The sequence below is a fragment of the Macrobrachium nipponense genome, chromosome 12, assembly GCF_015104395.2.
Source record: "Macrobrachium nipponense isolate FS-2020 chromosome 12, ASM1510439v2, whole genome shotgun sequence".
NCBI classification, from domain to species: domain Eukaryota; kingdom Metazoa; phylum Arthropoda; class Malacostraca; order Decapoda; family Palaemonidae; genus Macrobrachium; species Macrobrachium nipponense.
Window position 1 is genome coordinate 84035980 of NC_087205.1, and position 22925 is coordinate 84058904.

At 39.2% G+C, this 22925-nt stretch overlaps 1 protein-coding gene across 1 annotated transcript in view; it reads right to left on the reverse strand.

Moving 5' to 3' along the window:
• Window positions 1-17922: 17922 nt before the first annotated feature.
• LOC135224622 (proteasome subunit beta type-5-like) overlaps window positions 17923-22925 on the reverse strand; it is a 36875-nt gene continuing 31872 nt past the window's right edge. The window contains exons 5-6 of the mRNA XM_064263808.1: window positions 20314-20518; window positions 17923-18145 (exon numbers count right to left, since the gene is read on the reverse strand). Of these exons, the coding sequence (XP_064119878.1) occupies window positions 18051-18145; window positions 20314-20518 (300 nt within the window). The 3' untranslated portion in view covers window positions 17923-18050. The remainder of the gene's footprint in view (window positions 18146-20313; window positions 20519-22925) is intronic.

The following is a 22925-nucleotide window of genomic DNA, read 5'->3' on the forward strand; positions in this document are numbered from 1 at the left end:
TTATCGAATCGCCAGCGATTTCTTTGTCTTTTATCCAGACAAGAAGCAGCCTTTCCATTTCATCGTACACGTGGCTCCTCTTGCTGGACAAAATAGTCACGCCCTTGGAAGGTGTAGATGCTTTGATGACATCCTCCTGTTTAAGGATGGTGCCTATTGTCAATGGATTTCGGCCGTATTCCTTGGCGATCACACTCAATCGCATACCAGCTTCATATTTTTTAATGATCTCCATCTTCATCTCCAAAGAAAGCATCCTCTTCTTTCCTACTTCAACTTTCTTGGGACCCATGACTACGTATATACTGTACGTAATTAAGTTATGTAGTACGTATACGGATGAAGTAAAATTCTCACACAACATGATAAAGTAGTACTACAACAAAATCAATAACGAATTTACGTTAATAAACGAAATCGTACAGAACGAACGAATTCTGCGTGCTTACGATACCGATGATGCCGCGAAGTGGCCAAAAATGCACGCCGCTGTGTAGATGCAAGATGGGATCATGGGAGAAATGCTGCCCAATAGGAGAGAAGGATCTTATGGCGGTGACTAGCATCAGGAACCAATGGGAGAGCAGGAGGATGGTGGCGAGTCTACTCAGTTGGTGGTCCGGGCGAATCTCGGACTTTACAACAACAACCTTTCGTATCTTGAACAATTTACGTATGTAGAGCTGCAAAAATCTTCGTATTTGCTTTCGTATCTCAAGTTTTTCGTAAGTTGAGCCTTTCATATCTCAAGGTACCACTGTATTTTGTAAGTTGTTCATAATTATTCACAGCAATTTTGTATTGGTATTTGTTCATACTTCAGTAATTGATTAGCATCGTAGGTTAACTTAATATGGGGAGAGTTAGGTTAGGATGTTGAGCACAATTGCACTCTTATAATTTATGCCACCATAAGTTAGGTTAGGTTCGGCTAGTTTAGGAGGAGCAAAGTCCCCCAGGTCAAATAGGGCCTTGCATTATGGGTTTGGATAGATTATAGGAAGATAAGATTAGTCTGCACCTCTGTATACCATCACATGATTAGGGCACTTTAGATTAGACTGGAAATCCAGAGGGCCTTCCATCTGCAGAGTCAAGTATGACTGGGCATTTTAAGTTAGGTTAGGTCGTTTCATAATCATTCTCATATATCATAACTTTATAGTTTTTCCCAACTAAAACCCACGGGTTCACACTGAGGTCCCTACACTATTAATGTAGGATAGTTAGCGATTTAACATAAAAAACAAAGTACGTATGTGTATAGACAAGTTAGTGTCAACTTTGTTCAATACAATAAAACACTATATATAAAAAAAAAAAAGTCTGTACCATGTTACTAAAATACCGCAATTCTCTTTAACATGCTTAGTACAAAACTCATGCTAAAATCTATCACAAATTTGCTGTTACTAAGATATTCACCAATGAATGTTTTTACCTTCTAGAACTTTTTAACTTGAAGTTCTCTGTTTAAGTTAACAAGGTCATTGGATTGGGGTTTCCAGTTCGACTCTCTTTGGCAGAGTTTATTGTGGGATGGATAGTGTATCTGGAGCATCTCTGTTATTTTCGCCGGGAAACATGGCACTTGAGCAATGCAAAAACCCAATTGATTCTTTTGTTGTAAGTTTCACAAATCTGATGGATTTTGGAATTCAGCTATTACTTCAAAAAACTGGCTTCAATTCACAGTCATTGTTCGTTGGGTGAAGAGGTGTAACTCTTATCCCTTGTATTTTTCTTTTCTTTTTTTTTCCAATATTAATTTTGGGAACATATGCATAGTTTAAAGATGCATGAACCCCTTATAGCCTACAATTAAGGGGGACCAAACTGGAAAATACATCAGAGAGGAATATGCCTCCTTGGAGTATTCCTAACATTACCAAGCTTGCCAACTTCTGCAAGTTTTGATTCTGATTCGGGGAAGGTTTATTGAACATTTGGTAGTTTAATTTTTACTATACAACATAATTGCATGCTGAAGCTTATAACATTATTTCTCTAAGTTCTGGTCTTTTAAATGTTTCTATTCATTTCAGTACAACGTTAGTGGGTTGCAATTATGGGGACCACTTGGGAACCAGGGTTCTTGGGTGACATGAAAATACAAAAAGTAAGAGACAATATTACTGTCTAACATGTCCATGATAACTATTAAGTTCTGATTGTAATTAAGGTAAGGTTTACTGAAGTGTTTAAAGCAACACATTATGCACTATGTAAGCAAGGACCTGGTAACCTAGATTATGTTAGCAGTGGGCTGGGTGAGGACCTGGAGCCCTAAGCAAATTTAAGTCACAACCCTGTCATTTTGACTGATACTGACCCAAGTTGGGTTTTGGGTTAAGTGGGTATCCAATCAACCCTCTACTATGAAAAGACCAAGGACCCTGAGTTGGGTTAGGCATGGTTAGGTTAGGTTGCAGCCCTATTATCTTACTTATAGTAGTGGCTTTTGCTAGGTAATGGGGATTTCAAGGGGATGATACCCTATGGCTACATAAAGGGCCTGGCATCCTACGGTTGGTTAAGTGGGGGTACAGGGCGGGGGGAGAAAGCCCCCTGGATAAACAAGGACCCAGCACCCCCTAGTTAAGGTTCAGGGGTAGAGAGGCCTTGGCTAGTTAAGAACCCACTCCTCAGGAATTAGGTTCGGATACATCCATCCTTGAATTTCACTAAATGGGTAGGCTATGTATTTACCCCCAACCAAAAACTCCACATTAAATCCTATGGAAATAGCATAACGTAAACCCTGGAATGCAATGATGGTTGAAATCAAAACTTACAACTTCTTTCAATGCTGAAATCAAATTGGTATTATTAAATTGTAAAATGTTTACACTCACATTTTTACACATGCATATACATCTTAGTAACCTATATGTATATAAAAGTGACGCCATCATGTCGCACCATCTTGTTTGTATTTGTCCGCCAATTTTCAAGCAGACGATAGTCATGGCCAACTAAACTGTAGGCACTCTATTTAAATATATATATAACCCTTACAAGAAATATCTGACTTTAAAATTATCAGAAGTTACATATTTAATGAATATGTCATTAAAATGTTATTGTTATGATACAATAAAGTTTGTTCATACTTACCTGGCAGATATATATATAGCTGTATTCTCCGACGTCCGACAGAATTTCAAAACTCCCGGCACACGCAGTGGGCGGCCAGGTGGTTAGTACCCATTCCCGCCGCTGGGAGGCGGATATCAGGAATCATTCCCATTTTCTATTCAGATTTTTTCATACCACTGTCCCCTGAGGGGAGGTGGGTGGGTACTTTAATTATATATATCTGCCAGGTAAGTATGAACAAACTTTATTGTATCATAACAATAACATTTTGTTCATGAAACTTACCTGTCAGATATATATATAGCTGAATCCCACCATTGGAGGTGGGAAGGGACAGAATAGAAGGATTTAGGAAACACCTCAAGTGCAGATGATTGACATCTTGATTCCTTACCTGTTAGCATAGCTGACTTCTTGATTACTGTCACCGAAGTCTGCTTTTGCTTTACTAGAGTTGCCAACAAGGTAGTTGGTGCGCTCTAGATGATCTGTCAACGGGGGCGTGACCACAATGTGACTAGACCATATTGACCATACTGTGAGGGCAACGAAGCTAAAACCACCACCTGACCTAACCTATCGAAGTTAGTCCCATAAACTTCTAGGCTAACGAAAGGGAAAGCGCCTCAAGCGACCAACCCTTCAAAGTTAAAAGCACACCTATCCCTTTTCTATAGGATAGGATTCGTGCTGCTTCCTGCCTCCAATAATATTTCTACGGATATGTATGGTCCTAGCGACTCGCAGATCTCATATGTCGTCTTCACATCCCGTCGGGAGTGTGAAGCGAACACAGAGTTGCTTCGCTCAAACGTGGCACTCAGGATATTACTGAGTGTCATGCTCTGTTGAAATGCTTCCGAGGCCGCGCCCTCACCTCGTGAGCATTTACTTTAAAAGGTTTCAAATCTTTGTTCAAACATGACGAATGAGCCTCTTAGAAAGACTCCTTAAAAATAACGCCAGGGCGTTCTTCGACATGGGCAAGTCTGGTCTTTTTACGGAACACCGCAGATTGTCCGAATGACCTTGACTTTCTTTAGTTTTATCAAGATAAAACTTGAGAGCCCCGACAGGGCACAGGACTCTCTGTGGCTCTTGCCCAATAATTTGTGCCATCCCCTTGATCTCCAGGCCTCTGGGCCAAGGGTTAGACGGGTTTTCGTTCTTAGCAAGAACGGAAGGCTTAGAGGACACCGAATTATGTCCTCTAAAGCCAAAACCTCTGATGATGGCTAAACCTCACTAACCCTCATTGCCGTAGCTAGAGTGGTTAGAAAATTAGCCTTTCTGGTCACGTGTATCAAGTTTACAGAAAGGAGAGGTTCGAAATGCTTTGACATCAAGAACTTCAGACTACATCTAAGTTCCATCAAGATTTCCGCAGACCTCAAAGATCGTGAAGGGCTTTGTTGTTTGACAGATCCGAATCTCTGAGCCTAGAGGCCGTCAACAACATATTTCCGTATTCTACAATCGTTGGGACTGTTAGCTTATCCCATAATTCAGACGGAAAGGGAAGACGGTAAAGTAATTCACAGAGGTGGAGGTGTAGGAGCAGTCATTCTTCCTGCACTATCTCCAGAATCGGCCCACTCCGATTGGTACACTGCAAAATATGCAGCACTGCTTTGCTTTGGCAATGAGACTTGTAATTAATCTTGAAGATCCTCTCGCTTCTCGACAGTCTGAACGCATCCAGACTCAGAGCGGAGAGGTTTTAGGTACCTCTCGAAGTGAGGCTGTTAGAGTAGACCGATTCTCTCGGGAAGGGTCCTTGGAAAATGCCCTCTGAAGGACGTGACCTCTGTGAATCCAGCCTCTCGAAGGCCAACATGGGGCGATCAGCGTCTTTCTCGCTCCCTCTGACGCCAGCGATTATCTTATCAGATTTCCTAAGCTTTTGAATAGGGGAAAAGAGACTAACCAACTATCCCCATTCCATACTATATGATTGCGTCTATTGCTACCGCTCTCGGATCGAGAATAAGGGAGCAACGTAGAGGAAGCTTCTTCGTCTTCAATATTGCGAAGAAATCTACGAAAGGACGTCTCCAACGTCTCCACAACTCTCGACATACTTCTAAGCGAGGATTACTCAGACGTCAGTAGTTGCTGCCGCCGATCGAGAAGATCCGCACGGACGTGCAATAGTGTAACGAACCTCTTGAGGATCGTTACGTTCCGTGCCTATGTCGATAACCATCTCTCTCTTCTTGGGATATGAGAGAGCTGCGAAATTATCTGAGATGATTTGGACCAATCGACCAAAAACTCACTCTTCGAGGAACTGGAGAGCCAACCAAATTGCTTCCAATTCTCTTAGATTATGTGCCAGGACCTCTGTACCTCTGTCCGGATGCCTGGCACCCTCTCGGTATCACCTGAGGTGATCGTCAACCCATTGAGAGATGTTTAGAATTATTTCTAGATCTTTGATGTTATTTCAGTCCTCCTGCAGGAAAAACTGTAGAGGTCTGAATTGCAGTCTATTCAGGGAAACAAGCTTCTCCAGCGAGGAAATGGTCCCCCAGCAGACTCATCCATTCCCTCACTAAGCATGCTTCCTTCCCTAATAAGGCTGCGCTTTGCATAAGCAGAGAGCATTATTATAGTGCTATGCCGCGGTAAACTCGTACAGAATTCTGTTACAGTGCGGTAAGCAGCGCTGAACAGGTCTAAGAGATATCTCTGTTGAAAATTTCTTAGCAATAGGAAGTCGTGTTTATTCATGATTACTAGAAATCCCCTCAACCCGAGGCGAAAGTCATGATTGTAGGGTAGAGATATGGTTCGTCAATCAATCCCGCGGGAGAGAGAGACGTAACCGACCGAGCTTAACAGCGAGCTACCTGATACTGAGTTGGTGACACTGTGACAGTCACAGGCAGCAGGCAGCAGCTTATGTTCACCTTCTCGCAGTCTTATGCCGAGTTGCCAGCTATTCTATTCATCTAAGGAATAGATTTTACATTATTTGAACAGAAACTCTCAAGTTGGCATATTTAAGCGAAACAAAATTCGCTAAATACAGAAGCTGATTTTGTGTTGTCGTAACATTACGCTTAATTAACCAAATGTTAAATCGGAAACTCCTGGAAAGTTGCCTGGAGTACCGATTAAATATACTGCGTCATCCACAATGACAGCAACCTCTCGTCTCGCACTATTCTGCCTGAGTTACCAGCTACTCTCTTCTACGAAGGAATAGGTTTGTTACTATTATCGATAAGGAAATTCTCAAGCAGGCATATTTAAGCGAAACATAATTCGCTAGATGCCGACGCTGAGTTAGTGTTGTTGTAACAATACCTTTAGCGTTGTCCTTACAGCGGAAACTCCTGGAAGTTTGCAGGAAGGACCGATTAAATACATTTACAATAACCGTCTTTTCGGTTGCCATCTGTAGAGGTAACCATGATATGCGTATATGACTTGAACCCTACATTAGTAATATGACGCAAAGATAAAATACGTAAGTATTGTAGTCACTTGAACATAAAATTCTCTACTACATTCTTTCCTCGACGAGGAAGAGAGAGAGAATGGAAATTGACTGTCTTCGTTCTCTTTGCCAAGAGAACGAATTAACATTATTCGAATGGAGATCAAGTGATAAACCGAGAGGATCGAAAAGGACAAAAAAAAAGTTCAAGCTTCTTATGATATTGGACATAAGACTTCATGGACGTAGTCTACAAGTCTTTTTCCTGGATGAGCCTCCGACTAATGAATGAGAGCTCTCTCGAATTTTGTTAATGAGAGCTTATCCGCTTAAGCGATAAAATGTTATGAAGATCTTTGTCAATGAGAACTAACCCATTTACATGACAGAAAGTAATCCAGGAATTCGAGCATATAGTTTTCCCGATTCCCGCAGAAATCGAGGAAGGGGCAAGATTCCTAATCAGAGACTGGGCTTACGACAGGTAGGACCTTAATGTTCCCCTTTGGCAGCGCAGTCCCGAAAGCAGACGAGGCGTTTTATGACACCGAAATCTGCTTACAGTTTTTCTGGAATTCATCAAGTCATGGATTCTATTGAACGCTCCCTTCGTAGAAAGCAAAGTAGACATCTGAAGAACGTCCTGGTAAGTGCTCTGCTGAGCGACATGACGTGTAGGATGCCGAACGTCTTCAAAAGCGTCCTCGCTAGCGTCCTGGCGAGCGTCCAGATGTGTAAGACATCGAGCGTCTTCCAAAAAGCTTATCAATGTTTATGACGTCGAGCGTCTTCCAGAGCGTCCTGATGAGCGTCTCTTCGTGTAGGACGTCGAGCATCGGCAAAAGCTTCCTCACGTCTCAATGCGTAGGACGTTGAGCATCTTCAAGAGACGTCCTCGCGAGAGTCTTACCGAGCGTATTGGTGCCTAGAACACCAAGGGCATCTCAGAGAGGATCTTGTCGAGCGCCCTGATGCATGAAAGGCCATAAGACTTGACCATACCGTAGACTTAAAAGTGAATTCTCTACTACATTCATCTTCTCACTAAGCATGTACTCTAATAAGCCATGCTTTCGTAAGCATGAGAACATTATATAATATATAGTGTTCTGCTGCGTTAGATTCCTTTAATAATGTTACCTACGGTAATCAGCATTGAAAGGCTGGAATATCTTTCTTATTGAACGTTTCTTAGCAAAAGGCAGACAATATTTTATTTATGTTTGCTTAACTATCCCCTCAATCCGAGGCGCTAAGACCGCGATTGTAGGGGAGAGATACGGTTAGTCATTCCATCCCGCAGGACCGACCTCTCATGACTGAGCAATAGATGGTTACTGCGTTGGTCTAATCGATAGCAGCCCCCTCCGTTAGCTGTCTGGCCTTACTCTTCCAGAGTTGCCAGCTACTCCATTCAATAAAGGAATCTTATAAAATTATTATCGAACTTCAGGAAGTTCTTATTAATGTATATTTAAGCGAAACAAGACTTCGATAAATCTAGAAGCTAATTAGGTATTGTCATAACAATCCCTTTAAGCGTAGTCCTTCCTAGGAAAGTCCTGTAAGGATACTGGTAATAGAGTTGCACAGCAAAGAAGTAACTACGGTATGTGCTTATGATTTGACCGTATCGTATTATCATACAGCAGATACTCTACTACCTTCTTTCCCTGCCGAGGCAGATAGAGAAAGGAAAAAACTTTTACTATCTTCGTTCTTTTCGTTAATAGAACGATAGAAAGAGAATATATTTCCTTAAGGAAGGAAGTTAATCCAGGAACTCTTTAAATCTTCGTAATTTCCTCATAAATCGCGGAAGAGACAGAATTCCTGTTCATCTCTAGGGTTTACGGAAGGAAGTAGATATTTTCTATCCGCCATCATACCCAAACGTCGATAAGATTCTTATTAAGAAACCAAGGTTTCTCCCGTACGTCTTGGTAAAAACTTCGACATGACTGTTGCTTATCAAATACGGAGGCGTCCCGAAAAGCGTCCTCAAAAGCGTCCTGCCTTCAAGGGGAGCGTCCGCTCATGAAGCGTGCTAGTCATAAGCCGATGTACGGTGATCGTCGTCCGGACGAGTATTATGGACGTTCGCAACTCCTGACAAAGACGGCGGCCGCTTGTGCGACATCTTGCGTCTCTGTCACGCTCATCGACACTTCCAGAAACGCACTCAAAAGGACGCCTTAGGGTACGCCTTCTTCCTTTTCACAGTAAGAATGATAAGGCGATCTGGGCGCTTAACAGCGTTCTTCCTATTTCCTTCTTCTTTCTCCCATGTGTTGGAAAGTCGTCAAATTGTTAAGGCGGCGATTACAATCGCACGACAATAGAGAGAGGACGTGAAGCGTCCTCCTCAATAAGCTTCTATTTAAAGGGCGCGAGTCCTTCCGAGAGCTCCAACCCCTGTACGGGGAGGACGCCTCAGAGGACGAGAAGCAATCCTTCAGGATTCGTGCACGTGCACGATCTTTGGCAGCCTGAGAAGCGTCTTCAGGTCTTGCCGAAGGGACGCCAGATCGGTGGGGGTTCCTCGTAACCCTCCTTCGGCTTTCGACATGCCCTCTCCCTGTGGTCCTGGGAGTCCGACAGAGGTCTAGACCTAGAGGCATTATAAGGCCGATCTGACGCCCCCTCCACAACACTAGGGGCAAAATCAACATCACTACACTCACAACACTGATTGGAGAGCGAGCACTTTTTCAAGCTTACTTGATGTAATCCACCATAATAGAAAGGGCATTACGTCTCACAGAACTTCCTCTAGGCCCGTAAGCCATACCACAGGGTTAGGCAAAATAAAGTCTACTGGAGGTTAGTAGGTTCATTATCCTAACTTCTGTTACTGTGGAGGAAGACCTCCTGATTCTATCACGCTCTAATTTGCGTACATACGAATCATACGTCTCTTTCGGAATCAGTCAACATTACACTAATTACATTGATCTTTCAACAAAGAAAACATGTAAACGTCATGTATACTAAGCGAGTGTCTACCGAAGGTTTCGGTAGCCTCCCCTTACCCGTTGCAGACAACAAAGTCTGAAACTAGGCTAACTAGATTCAGACATCATATGCAATGAAAAAATTTTAATTAATTTATGATAGCGTATGCCTAGCCACAAATCCAAGTCAATCATTCAAAAAAATAAGTAGGATACTTAAGCGGCTAATGAAGTTTCAAAATCCTAGGCGGAGGTAGTGGAAACAGGTGTTTTCACTACCGCGACAGAGAAAAATCTGAATAGAAAATGGGAATGATTCCTGATATCCGCCTCCCAGCGGCGGGAATGGGTACTAACCACCTGGCCGCCCACTGCGTGTGCCGGGAGTTTTGAAATTCTGTCGGACGTCGGAGAATACAGCTATATATATATCTGACAGGTAAGTTTCATGAACAAAACAAAAATTGGGATCTTGCGAAGTGTGACCTTACAAATGAAAAGATACAAGATTTTTAAATTTGACAATATGAAAAGGGTAGTTATAGTTTAGTTGGCCAGGCCGCGTAACACCTTTAGCCCGGCCCATAATCCCTCCGCCAAGGTAAGTAGTTCTGTGACCCAACCCTGTCAGCGACTTCGCGACCCAATAGCCTAGACTCACTACAGGAATAGTGTAGCCCCTCGTATGTAGTGTAGTGTAGTGTAGGTTAGGTTAGGTTTGGTTAAGTCAGGCCAAAACATACGCGTTATCTTTGTAAAGTTTTACCAAAATATTATCTTCCATTCGGCTGCCATCATGTCGCGCCATCTTGTTTGTATTCGTCCGCCAATTTTCTGGTGGACGATAGTCTTGGCCAACTAAACTGTAGGCCTTACCTACATTTAGACAAATGGACTAGCAGTGATTCTCAAACTGGGGTGCCACAGACAGTGCCTACGGGTGCTGCAAGATTGTCATGAATTTTGTCTTGGCTAGATCATCTTAATGAACATTTGTAGAAAATTAAAGAGAAAAAAAAAGTTTCCAATAGTCTTACTACCTATAAGCTGCACAGAATGTAGCTATAGTCTAGCGCTGGGTTAGGCCTACACGGAGGTAGCCATAACGACGGTATGTCAGTAATTAACAGCGTACCTACTATAAGCCTAGCTAAATAGGTAGTAGTAAAGTAGTTGAAAGTTTGGTTATTTTTCGGAAGACTCCCGCCACCTCCCTTATTAGGTTATAGGATAGGCTAATTGGTAATTTCCAATGAAATATCCGACACGGAGTTATTACCTATATCTACAGGGTCGACTGTGATTAACCCCCAGGGGCTAGTACTAGCCTAAACACCGGGAAATACATTTAACGACCCCTAGGCCCCAATCCCCAGTGTTTACGTGTGCGTTCCACTTGAGCCATCCTTAACTCAGCCGACCTGACTGAGTTTCAGTTCAGAATTCTGATCTATTTTATAATCACAGAAACTTGCAATACATTCTCACCTTCTCTGAGCTTCTTAATCAAAATATAGATGGCCTGCAGCTGCAGCTGTATAGTACTACCTAGCTAACCTTAGTTTTAGCATAGACTTAACAAAGGTGTATATAGTCTTGTACTATCATAATTTACCGCATTCGTAGGCAATCACTATGTTCTAAGCCACTGCTGAATAATCACAGCATTCAATACACATAACAATGGCAATTTTTGTTTAGGAAATCGGACAATTCAACAAGTTAAAGGATTTTTTCACTGACCAACGAAGTACGAACCTAGGGTAGAGTTGCCGGTACGTCACTTCGGGCCGGTATCACCGTCACTGTCCTGCTTCTACGCGTACTAATCTAGATCTATGGTAGTACTGATTACTAAAAGTAACTAAATGACTCTGGACAGTTCTTGTAACTATAAGGCTACGAAATCTTTCGAACCTGCAACCCCGAACAATTTCAGTATATATGTAAAAATAAGCTTTATCAGCTATTGCAATGTTAATTTTTAGGAAAGCAATGGAATGTAAAATTTAGGTCCGGTCCAAGCACTAGGGCCTGTAAGGTCCTTTGGTATCGATAGGAAAATTGAGAGTAAAAAGGGTTAAGTTGCATCAGGAAGAAAACTTCGCAGTTGCAGTGTGAAACAATTGTTAGAAGGTGGAAAGTAAGATGGAATCAATATAATTTAAAATGAGATACAGTAAAAGGAAGGAAATCCACTTTCAGTCACAGTCAGTTGCCAGTTATGCAATATATCCAACTTTATCGAACTCGATGATCTTGTAAGTACTCCAAACTTAGCGGTATGAATTCCCAACCAATAGCTTTTTGTTTTGTTTTTTACCTGATAACTAAGGATAGACACTGACCCTTTCCGTTTTTAGCTCATGCTGTTTAAACATTTAGTTAGATTTTTATTCTAGTTTATTTCGACGAGTGGGTAAAAGAAGCAAAACTTCTCAACAAAAGTCGGTACTCCTTTAATTTGATGATGAAAAACTGGAATGAAACTTATCTAATTTGACGATGAAAAAAGTAACATAGTTGTTTTACAAGAAGTTATATATATATATATATATATAGATATATATATATATATATATATATATATCTATATATATATATATATATATATATATATATATATATATATATATATATATATATATATATATATATATATAAGGCATCTTAATCACATCATCGTAATGAAGTATAACGATAATTTTTTAATGATGTTCAATCCGGCATTATTGCCATAAATATAATGATTAGACCTATATCTTGGGCCAACTAACACTGTTGGTTATATGCTCGCAAGTGAACTTAAAAAATAATTATCACTGTATTGTATCATTGTAATTACATAATTACCATCACTTTCATAAAGAATTGAAGCTGCAAATGTAACAGTAAGCACCAGTGTTATATCTATGTCATATTTTTTAGAGTAAAGTAAACTGGCAACGTATCCTGGATCTAGGCTAATGTACTGAACCATTTAATTTTACATGAGGATTTAATTACCACTGCATCTCACTTCTATCGTTGTTATACACATAGTCATTCATTTAGGTCAATATCAACTGACAACGAAATCATGAGCGCTATCATCTATACTGGTAAACTAGGCCTATGATTTTTGCTAAGGTCTTACGTTATACGAATTACAGTAATGAAATCATTAAAGCCCGTTCATTTCAAAAGTTTATGTCACCGTAGTTGTAGAATAACCAAATTGATTATACAGGCACGTTAATCATTTTCACAAGCAAAAATTGCAATGTGTATTGCAAAGCTGTAAAGTGCATCGCTGAAAAATAATTTGCTACATGGCAGTATGAATGTATGCATATATTTCACCAAATTTTCAAGAAAATATACCATCAAAACTAGCAAATTAAGAATACTCTCTAGTATTATGAAAAAGAATAAATGTAGATTTTGTTGAGGACCAGATTGAAAATAATTTTGAATAGGTAACTGAGGCTGGTTGGAGCTGGAGTCAGCCAGTTCGTACGGTCAAGATCTAGCTTATATTCTAGGCCAGGGCCGTCCAAGTTGTTTAGTCTGAGGGCCACACTTGAAAAAACAAAAAGTCGTGCGGGCCACCTGTGTGTATATATGTGTGTGTTTATATATATATAGCATATATATATATATATATTATATATATATATGATATATATACATATATATATATATATATATATATATATAGATATATATTACTTAGAAATTATCAATTTGAAACTGACAAGGACTTTATTTCAGAGGAATTCAAAGAAATATATTTTGAAGAAGGCAAATAAGAGTTTATTTTATTCAAACAAATGTAAATTTAGTGGGAATGCTGATAATAGCTTGACTTTATTATTTAAAAAAAATCAGGGTGAAAATCAGTGAGAGCACATCTTAATTCGGAATCAAGATTTGCGTCACTAATAGAGGATCGTAATGTTGACTTTAATAACTTCATGAATGAAAATGTGCTTTCACAGAGCCAAGCTGAACCAAACATTGACAACAGTTTTGATACATAAGCAGAAATGTGTGGGTAATCATGTGAGCAGGATATTTGTGTCCAAAAATCGAATTGCACATTTTGGTGGGCATAATTAGTGTTCATTCCAATTAATTCTTCTTGAAACAAAGGTACATTGATTTTGCATACAGTTGACAATTTACACACATCTCTATGACTTATTTTTCTCTCGCGGGCCACTTTCAAAATCAAACGGGCCACTTTTGGCCCACGGGTATGGGGTTGGACGGCCCTGTTCTAGGCCTTGGTTTGCACATGAATCAACGGTCAGCGACTCAGCGTTATGCATCAGATAAACATCCAAAACCATCAGGATAAAACTAATTATTTATTTTTCTGGATATTTGTGTGTGAGACATAAAATAGAATAGTAAAAAATTTTCATAACTTATTTATTAGATTTTAACTAGCATACGCTTTTTAAGTAAAAAGCGTGGAAATTTTTGTGTGGAATGTGGATTCCACACTCCACACCTAATCACAATGTCGACAAAATAAGCAGTATTAGTGATGTCATTTCCACACTTCGGCACCCCTGCTAATAACCATATGTCAAAACTCGTTGTCAACACGTTGGTGTGTTTTATTTTGATTTTGTAAACGAAAAAAACTTAGCCTAATCGGTTAGTGGGAGCATAAACTCATGAATTATCTTTAATTTCAACAAGAAATATTCTTCTGTTTTCAGCACGCGCGTGGGAATGGAATGGAATACGGAAGTTTGGCAACAGCCCAAGCGCTGGAATGTGAGGTTATTCAAGGCTGAAAGGGAAACTTATAGTCTTTGGGGAAACTGAGAGTAGAAAGGGTTTTAAAGGTGTAAGAGGAGGAAAACCTCGCAGTTGCACTATGAAACAATTGTTCAGAGAGGGTGGAAAGTAAGATGAAAGAAAATGTGAATGGAGGTACTACAGTAAAAGGAATTAAAGGGGTTTCAGCTTGGACCTAAGGTATGCTGCAAAGAACCTTAAGTAATACCTAGAGTTGGCCGCAATAGGTGCAATGACAGCCCTACCACCCTACGGGTTGCATGCATGTAAGACCTCAGTGATATGACAGTTTTGGTTATTATCAATGATGAACTTGCCGAAACAGTGAAGTTTAGTAATCCAGTGCGGAAGCGATGGGCAGGACCTAAGAATCGCCCTTTCAGGCCCCGGTACTGCCACTCCTGAACTCTTCCTCTACAACTTTCCCCCTCTTTCCCAGCGAGTTACAAACACGTTCTGACTCCACTGATGTTTACCATTTTTCCGTAACGTATAGGGCAGTTTTTGTGGTTTGCTATACTGATTACAATATCATGACTATCTTTGGTTTCCAGCATCCTGTTTAATTAATTTAATCTGTTGGGGAAGCATGGGCCCCCTTGAGCATCCTTTGATTCGGTTTAAGCTCTAAAAAGTTAAGTAAAAATAGATAAGCTATTGTCACGGGCTACGAGACTGCAGGGACCAAGAAAATTAGTAACCTCCCGCCCTGAAAAAAATGCTTGGGCAAGGCAATTTGCTATTGCTGCTTAGAGTAATTTCCAGAGGAGATGAAGTGGGAATAGCATTGGTTAACGTTTTAGAAGAGGGAATGGCATTGGTTAACATTTTAGAGATTTTGGAGGGTCATAAGTCTTTTGTGCGTTATGGATGATACTATGCACTATATTATTTTAATATATTTACATGACAAGGATATTATGCTATAGCTGAAAATTAAACCTTGATAACAGGAATTAGGCTAGTGTTGAATACAAGGTTGTAAAGAAATTTACTTTACAGTAACTATTTGATACATTTGCATATAGTAAGAGCTGAAAATTTATTGAAAGTCGAGCTCTGTAATTTCAAAAACAGGTTTACTAATTACTATTATTTTCCTCCATTCAAATGGATATATACATTTGAGATTGGCATATTTTCCCAATTACAGAACTGGTATATTAGTTTTGTGTAATTTTCTTTAGCCGCAAAAGAATTTCTTGGCCCCACCTTGGCACTCCACTGATGAAATGCCCGCTACGCCACTGCTCAAAGCCACCATAAACATGTGGAATGCTTTTCATCTAATGGTTGTAACTTCTCCTATTCACCTATATATATACAGGGAGAACAAACAGTATTTTGATGGTTTTATTGAAACCAGAAAATATAATGGAAAACTCCAAGTCATTCCATTATGCAAGAAAAAGTAAGCTTGCTTTGAATTTTTAGCATCAGCTGTTGCTTAATGAATTTAGTTTCAATATCACCTACACATTGCTCAACACATTCCACTTGCATAATGAGTTGAGTTGAATATAGAATTTCAGCCAAAGGCCAAGCACTGGGACCTATGAGGTCATTCAGCACTGAAATTGATATTGACAGAAAAAGGTTTGAAAGGAGTAAAAGGAGGATTGTTTGTTTGTTTGTATGGTGTTTTTATGTTGCATGGAACCAAGAGGTTATTCAGCAACAGGACCAACGGCTTTACGTGACTTCCGAACCACGTTGAGAGTGAACTTCTATCACCAGAAATACACATCTCTAACTCCTCAGTGGAATGCCTGAGAATCGAACTCGCGGCCACTGAGGTGGCAGGCCAAGACCATACCGATCACGCCACTGAGTAGGGGGATGAAAACCTCGCAGTTGCACTAACAATAGTGTTAGGAGCGGGTGGAAAGTAAGATAAGAAAGAGAATATGAAAGGAGGTACAGCAAAAGGAACAAAAGGGGTTGCAGCTAGGGGCTGAAGACACTGCAAAAACCTAAGTACTAATGCTTACAGTAAAAGTAAACCACACGAGGTCCACTGACAGTACTACCCGCCTACGGGGTCCACATTTCAAAATAAGTTTTAATGCCTTCAAACAGGTTGTCCTGGTACCTGTTAGTACTAACAAGTGGAGACCTGTCATATAGAAACAGTATCTGTATGGGCATGCTCCAGAATTGTCTAGCATTTACTCTACTTTGTGTACCTCAGGTGAAATGCAGGATGACGACTCATAAGCAGTCTTCTATTTTGAAAAGGAGCAACAAACTACACACTGAGCTTAGTAACCATATCAACCCTACATGCAGTGGATTAATTCCCATAGATGAATGAACATTGTTGTCACCCCTATGCACGAGAAGGGCACTTACAGCCCTACAAGACCTTTTAGGAGAGGCCTTCTTGGCCATCTTTCTGCAAAAGATAGGGGATAGCAGAAGGCAGAGCTAAAGAAGGGAAAGGAAGGACGGCATCTTGCTCTTAGCTAGTCTCTAGTGTTGAACAACTGGTTGAGCCAAGGGTCAGTGTCTTTCAACTACGTAATCAGGGTTAGAGTTGATGCTGCTTAGGCATCTCCACCATAAGAGGCTTAAAGGAGTTTCCCTCCCTTGCTGAAGTAGCAATAGACCTTCCTGACTTAGCTAAAGCTGTGGTCAAAGAAGACCAAGAACAATGAACTTCTAGGGATACCGAGGGTATGTCACACCTTACAAAGGTATTCAATTATGAGGTACCAGGAGACATGAATCGGCAGGAGTAAGCAGTGACGAGGCACACTCAGAATTTTACCTTCTTGCATATACTGGCCCTGGACCAAGAGAGAGAAGCAAAAGTGGCAGGTACAGGGGTAGGTAAGAAAGGGGCAGAGGGGGACGAACTAAAAGGGTTCTGCGATGTGTCTAGAAGGGTGTTCTTCCCTGAAGATGCCAAGGAATACTCCATACTCTCTCAATCTTTTCTCGATGCAAAGTTGACCACTTTACACATTCGCTGTGGCATTGTACAACCTACCACTTTAGTAGCAAAGTAAGTGTTCATTAGACTGTAGAGACAAAGAACCAACACATACACACACTAATCCCTTACCACATTGTATGTTTTTTTTTAATCATGTTAAAAAAAAAAATAAGCAAAACAGTCATACAGGAAAGTTTCAACTTGCCCCTTAACCACCAATTAACTATCTTCTTACCAACCAAGTTTCCAAGTTTCAACACCAGATTCAAGCTCACACTGAGGAACTCCAGAATGAGGCAAAAGTTTGTGTGTTAATAGGAATAAATGTTTGATAACAATGCTACAACACAAACTTAGTAAAGGAAGAGTATAATGTACATACAGTATTCAAGGTTTAAGGCCTGAAATTCAAGTAATGTCTTGATGCCAAAGTCATCCCTCTACATTATTCTTTAAGGAATAAAATTTTAAAAAGGAAATAAGAATGGAAAATAACCCAATTTAAACACAACACTGGTAACAGCCTTCTGTATTATATATGGAATTAATGAAACTATGGTACATGTGCAGGAATTGTGAAGGGATTTTCAATCAAATACAAATAATTGGCTAAATTTTAAGTACAGTAATAGTAATTTTCACTGAAGTAATGCCTCTTGGTAAAAACACATCTGTGATATTAATAATAAATGTAACTTTGATATTTTAATAGAGTAATACAAGTATTTCAACACAGTTTACAAACTTCAAGTGGGATTATCCTTGATGTGTAGCAAATACAAAAAAAAAATATAATGTAACTTTCATTTAGCTAAGCAACTTATGCTCTCTGTTTTTCTTCGGCATACTTGTAATGTAGATCCTTGCAGTCATCTTCAGTAATCTTGACCCAGCCATCTTCTTTAATCTGATAAACTGAAAAATATCATAATGGTGAATAACAGCACTGATACAAAGCAATACAAAAATTCCATAATGGTAAACAACAGCAATGGTACTCCATTATAATTTACAGGGCCCATATTCCTTAAATTGCATTTCCAATTACCATACATAAATAAACATGAAGATAATGTTCAACAACTAGTGATCAATAAAGTGGAATATAAATGAAAACAAGAATATCCAACTTCAATGCTGTACAAACTATACATAATAATATTCAACTCGACTTTAGTTAGAGAGAGAAAATTACAAAAATTAGCAAATCATTCTATTTACAAATAATGAATTGAAGGATAAAAGTACGTATGATATATAATCTCTCTTACTATTAACGAATGCCAAAAGGCTTAGGCACTTCCAGTTTAGATAAAAACAAATGAATGGACAAGTGGACTGCATTGTTTTCCATCAAATTAATAATAATCCAATCCTTTAATCTGCATAAAGTTGGTAAAGGTAGATACACTAATGATGAACTCTAAAGTCATCACCTTCAATGCCTTGTTTTTGTACTTTAAGTACAGAAAACTGTACAATTATATTTAAATATTAAAATGGAAGAATTAAATGAAACAGAACACCATCTTTCATCTTGTTACTCCAATATTACTTTTTATTATTTGAAATTTGTTCCATTGATGTTATTGTGCGTTCAAATAATACGCTACACTATTTAAGAATGTACTGTATTGCACATGTAATACAGTGCAGTATACTACAGCACCATTGATGAATGCACCAGTATTCACTAGGGATGTTGAGTGGAATGGGTAGATTTGAGATGTACAGTAATGAATTATGCTGGTGTGTGTGTGTGTGTGTGTGTGTGTGTGTGTTTGTTTGTTTTTTTGTATGGTGCTGTTACATTGCATGGAACCAGTGGTTATTCAACAACGGGACAAACGGCTTTATGTGACTTCTGAACCACGTCGAGAGTGAACTTCTATCACCAGAAATACACCTCTCTCACTCCTCAATGGAATGGCCGAGAATCGAACCCGCGACCACCAAGGTGGAAGGCTAATACCATACCAACCACACCGCTGAGGCGCTATATGTGTGTTTGTGTGTGTGTGTGTGTGTGTGTGCACTTACTTTTTACTGGTATACTCATCCATTACATTTTCATATTGTTAAGTATATCTTAGTTTAACCAGACCATTGAGCTGGCTACCAGCTCTCCTAGAGTTGGCCAAAAGGATTAGATTGTTTGTTTACAGGGCTAGGAACCAGTTAGTTACTTGGTAACAAGACTTACAATTTATTGTGGGATCCGAACCACATCGAGAAATGAATTTTTATCATCAGAAATAAATTCCTACGATTCCTAGTTGCCAGAGTGGGGAATCGAACCCGGACCCCGAGATCAGTAGTCGAGCACGTAACCGACTCTTCCGACAAGGAACTATTTTCATATTGTAAAATACATACAGAATCTAGCATTACTTGTGAGTAATATTACAATCCGTTTTGATTTTGATTATGTTGTAGTTTTGCTTCCTCAAGTACTGTATTTATGGGCAAATTTTAGGTAAAATATGATTTTATTTTACTCCTTTTACACTACAGTACAGAATTGTTCTTACTTCTATAGATTCTATAGGTTTTACTGACAGTTTGTTCACACACAGTAGGCAAGGAATAATGCAATGTTAGGCTTGGGTTGTGGGATAGTCTACAATAGACTACACATACTACTATTTCCTTGTTCACAGCTGTCAGCAAACCCTTTTAAATGTATTAGTTCATATAAAATCTCAAGATTCTTACTAATCTTGCCCATAAAATTCTTTCTACAGCAAGTACTGATATATAAAAAGAAACCACTGAAAATTAATAAATAAGAAATGAAAACTGCTGCAAGGTAAAGAGGTCATACAGTTAAGTAGCGAGACCAATGAAAATGGATAAAATGTAACAGGAGAAAGCAATCCAGCTGATGGCAGGTCACAGCATAAATTTTTTTACTTTTGTTCTTTCATTTTCCTATTATTATTGCCTTATAAATAATTTTACACTAATATGGCCTAAGCGTTTCCCCTTTTTGATTTTACAATTCTTAAGCCCTGTACCAAGTATCCTGTTTCATAAACATTCGTACACACACACAATACTCCAAGTGCATTCTTCTACCTTACCTCTAACAATACCACCAGAGTATGCATCACGAAAAGTAGCACCATAAATTGCACGTCTAGCCAAATCCTGAGCCTCAACGTCGGTCAAATTTGTACGGTATCCAGTGTCCAAGATACCATATGCAGTGATGGAACCAGACCCAACACTGAAGACATTGCCAGCAAGGCGGTTGCCATCGTTGTCTACATAATAAAGTCCAGGTCCCTAGAATATAAAAGTTGTTAAGCAATTATTGTAACAATACAGTTCTTATAATATAGAAACAAGAGAGGTAAAGCTTAAATATAGTTATAGTATAACTAAATATACAGTTCAAGGTTAAATTTAAATACAATAGCCCCTGTAAAAGTTACAATTTATTTCAATATTCAAAACAACTGATGAAGCAATTAGATTCAATACCTATGAAATCCCTAATAATAACCTCAATAATGCTGTTCTGGGTTCATTTCTCAAATGAATAAAAAGTAAAGAGAAAAATATGCAATAAAACAATGTCAAGTTTTGCTGTTACAAATGAATGCTTCCCACAAAGCTTAATGGCAAGAGTAAGTGCTAAACCAAATCCTCCATCCAATTTTAAACCATCACCTGAACTTTGAAGGAAAAATGAGACTAGTCTGACAGACACCACAATGCTACTTATACCATTCTCCCAGACACTTTTAACTTGAAGAATGCTTTGCAAAACATAGCACTGATCAGTAGGAAGAGGGCAAACACTACATGTATTTAATAGACAATTTAAAAATTGTGTTGACTGAAACTAACAACTTTTCTAAACATAACCAAAATGCTAGTTATGTATCAAGCTTTTGACTTTGGAATCCCACTGCAACTGACTTGAGTCTGTATCATATTTTGATACACTCAAGCATTAGAAAGACATGCACTCCACAGAGATGTTTCGTCCTCCAACCTTCCCTGCCATCTTCTCAAACAGTGCCAGGCTCAAGCAACTTAATCAGAGCACTAAGGGTAAGACTTACAACAGGGATTTGTTCTTATGGGCAATGCAAACTGGAGCAAGTTTAAGTTGGAGAAAAAAACAAAAAAACAGGCTGAGGGGCTAGGATGTATTTCTGAGAATGGTCCCTTTATTGGCAGATGTTCAGTAACAAGCAACTGCTTCAGTAGTTGGTTTTACAACTCAATACCTGGTAATAAAAAAATATGCAATAGGAGACAGCAACTTTAGCAAACTGCATGGGGAGGGGGGGGGGGGGGTGCCTGCAAGGGAACACTTCAGCAAGATGCCTTGCAATCAGTTACAGGGTTCAACTCATAAAAGTATCCCTTGGCTCAGACTATGTTACAATGAAATGCACCCATAAAACGGAATTTCTCTTAAATTTTACCTGATACAAGCAAGAGCCCACATATGGGCCAAAGGTTGGAAATACCTTAAGTTATGGGGCATATTAATCGCTTCCAAAGACCCTAAGGGAAGGCAAATCTGGTGTTTCCTAGGTTATATAATAACCTAAGTATAAAATGTCAAGGAACTTATGAGTTTATGGCATACTCAACAAAAGAATTGGAGAACTGCCGCCTGCTTTTTTGGGAAGGTGAATTAGACAGAAGGGGGTAAATCCTTTGGTAGTTTGAACATCTACAGTATTCTCCCCCCTCTCCCCTTTTTGAGTGCAGTAAGTTGCTACTATGTACTACCATATGTGAGGCACTAAGTATATAGGCATGACTAGTGTCATATAGGTGCATGATCCTCGTCATGTTTACTAGAGGCCACATCATTATGTTTTCATGTCAGACCTTCCACTTACAGGGTTGGATGTAATTTTTCTTAATACTTTTTCTTTTTATCTGGCCCAGTCTTCAACTATGCTCTTCCTCATGATCATCTTGACCTTTCTACAGGTCTCCAGTCTACTCCTTCCACATATACGTAGTACTATTTTCCTAACTAAATGCTCCTCACCCATTCTAAACATCACAAACTATCTTGGCTTTTTAAAATCTCTCAAGATTTTGAACAAAAGATTTGTCCAATTCTCATCTGTAATAAGCTCTTCCCAATGGATCCCATATGAGGTTCAAGATTTTGCTGTCAAACCTCTTCAAAACCTTAAGTGTAATAAGATCTGCTCAATGTAACCGACATGAATTTCAGCAAACTTCTGTCAAACCTCCTCAAAATGATTACCATCTAGAGTGCCCATTTCTGCTCCACAAAATAGAAGAACCCTTTTGCATACACCATAATTTTTTTTTTTTTTTTTTTTTTTGCAGCAATTTATTCCTGTCATCTAGGCTATTGCTAACATCTCAATACCTGTTTTAGAGTCCAGTTGTCACCAAGATAAATGTTTTCTATTTTTAAAAACCTGTCCTTCCACCTCCTCTCTTCTTTATTTGATCTTTCTAAATATTGCATGCACTGAAAATCCCCAAAACATTTATATTTTGCATTTCAGAACATCTTGTGACAAAATTTATGCGCAATACCCAGTAATGAGTTCCTCCAACACCCTTTTTGTGGCATCCACATTGGCAATTTTCTGACTGAACATTTCCCTTTGCTTTTTTTCATGTCATCACAAGTTTTGTTTTGTGTATGCTGATTAAAATCACTCTCCTATTCATTCCATTC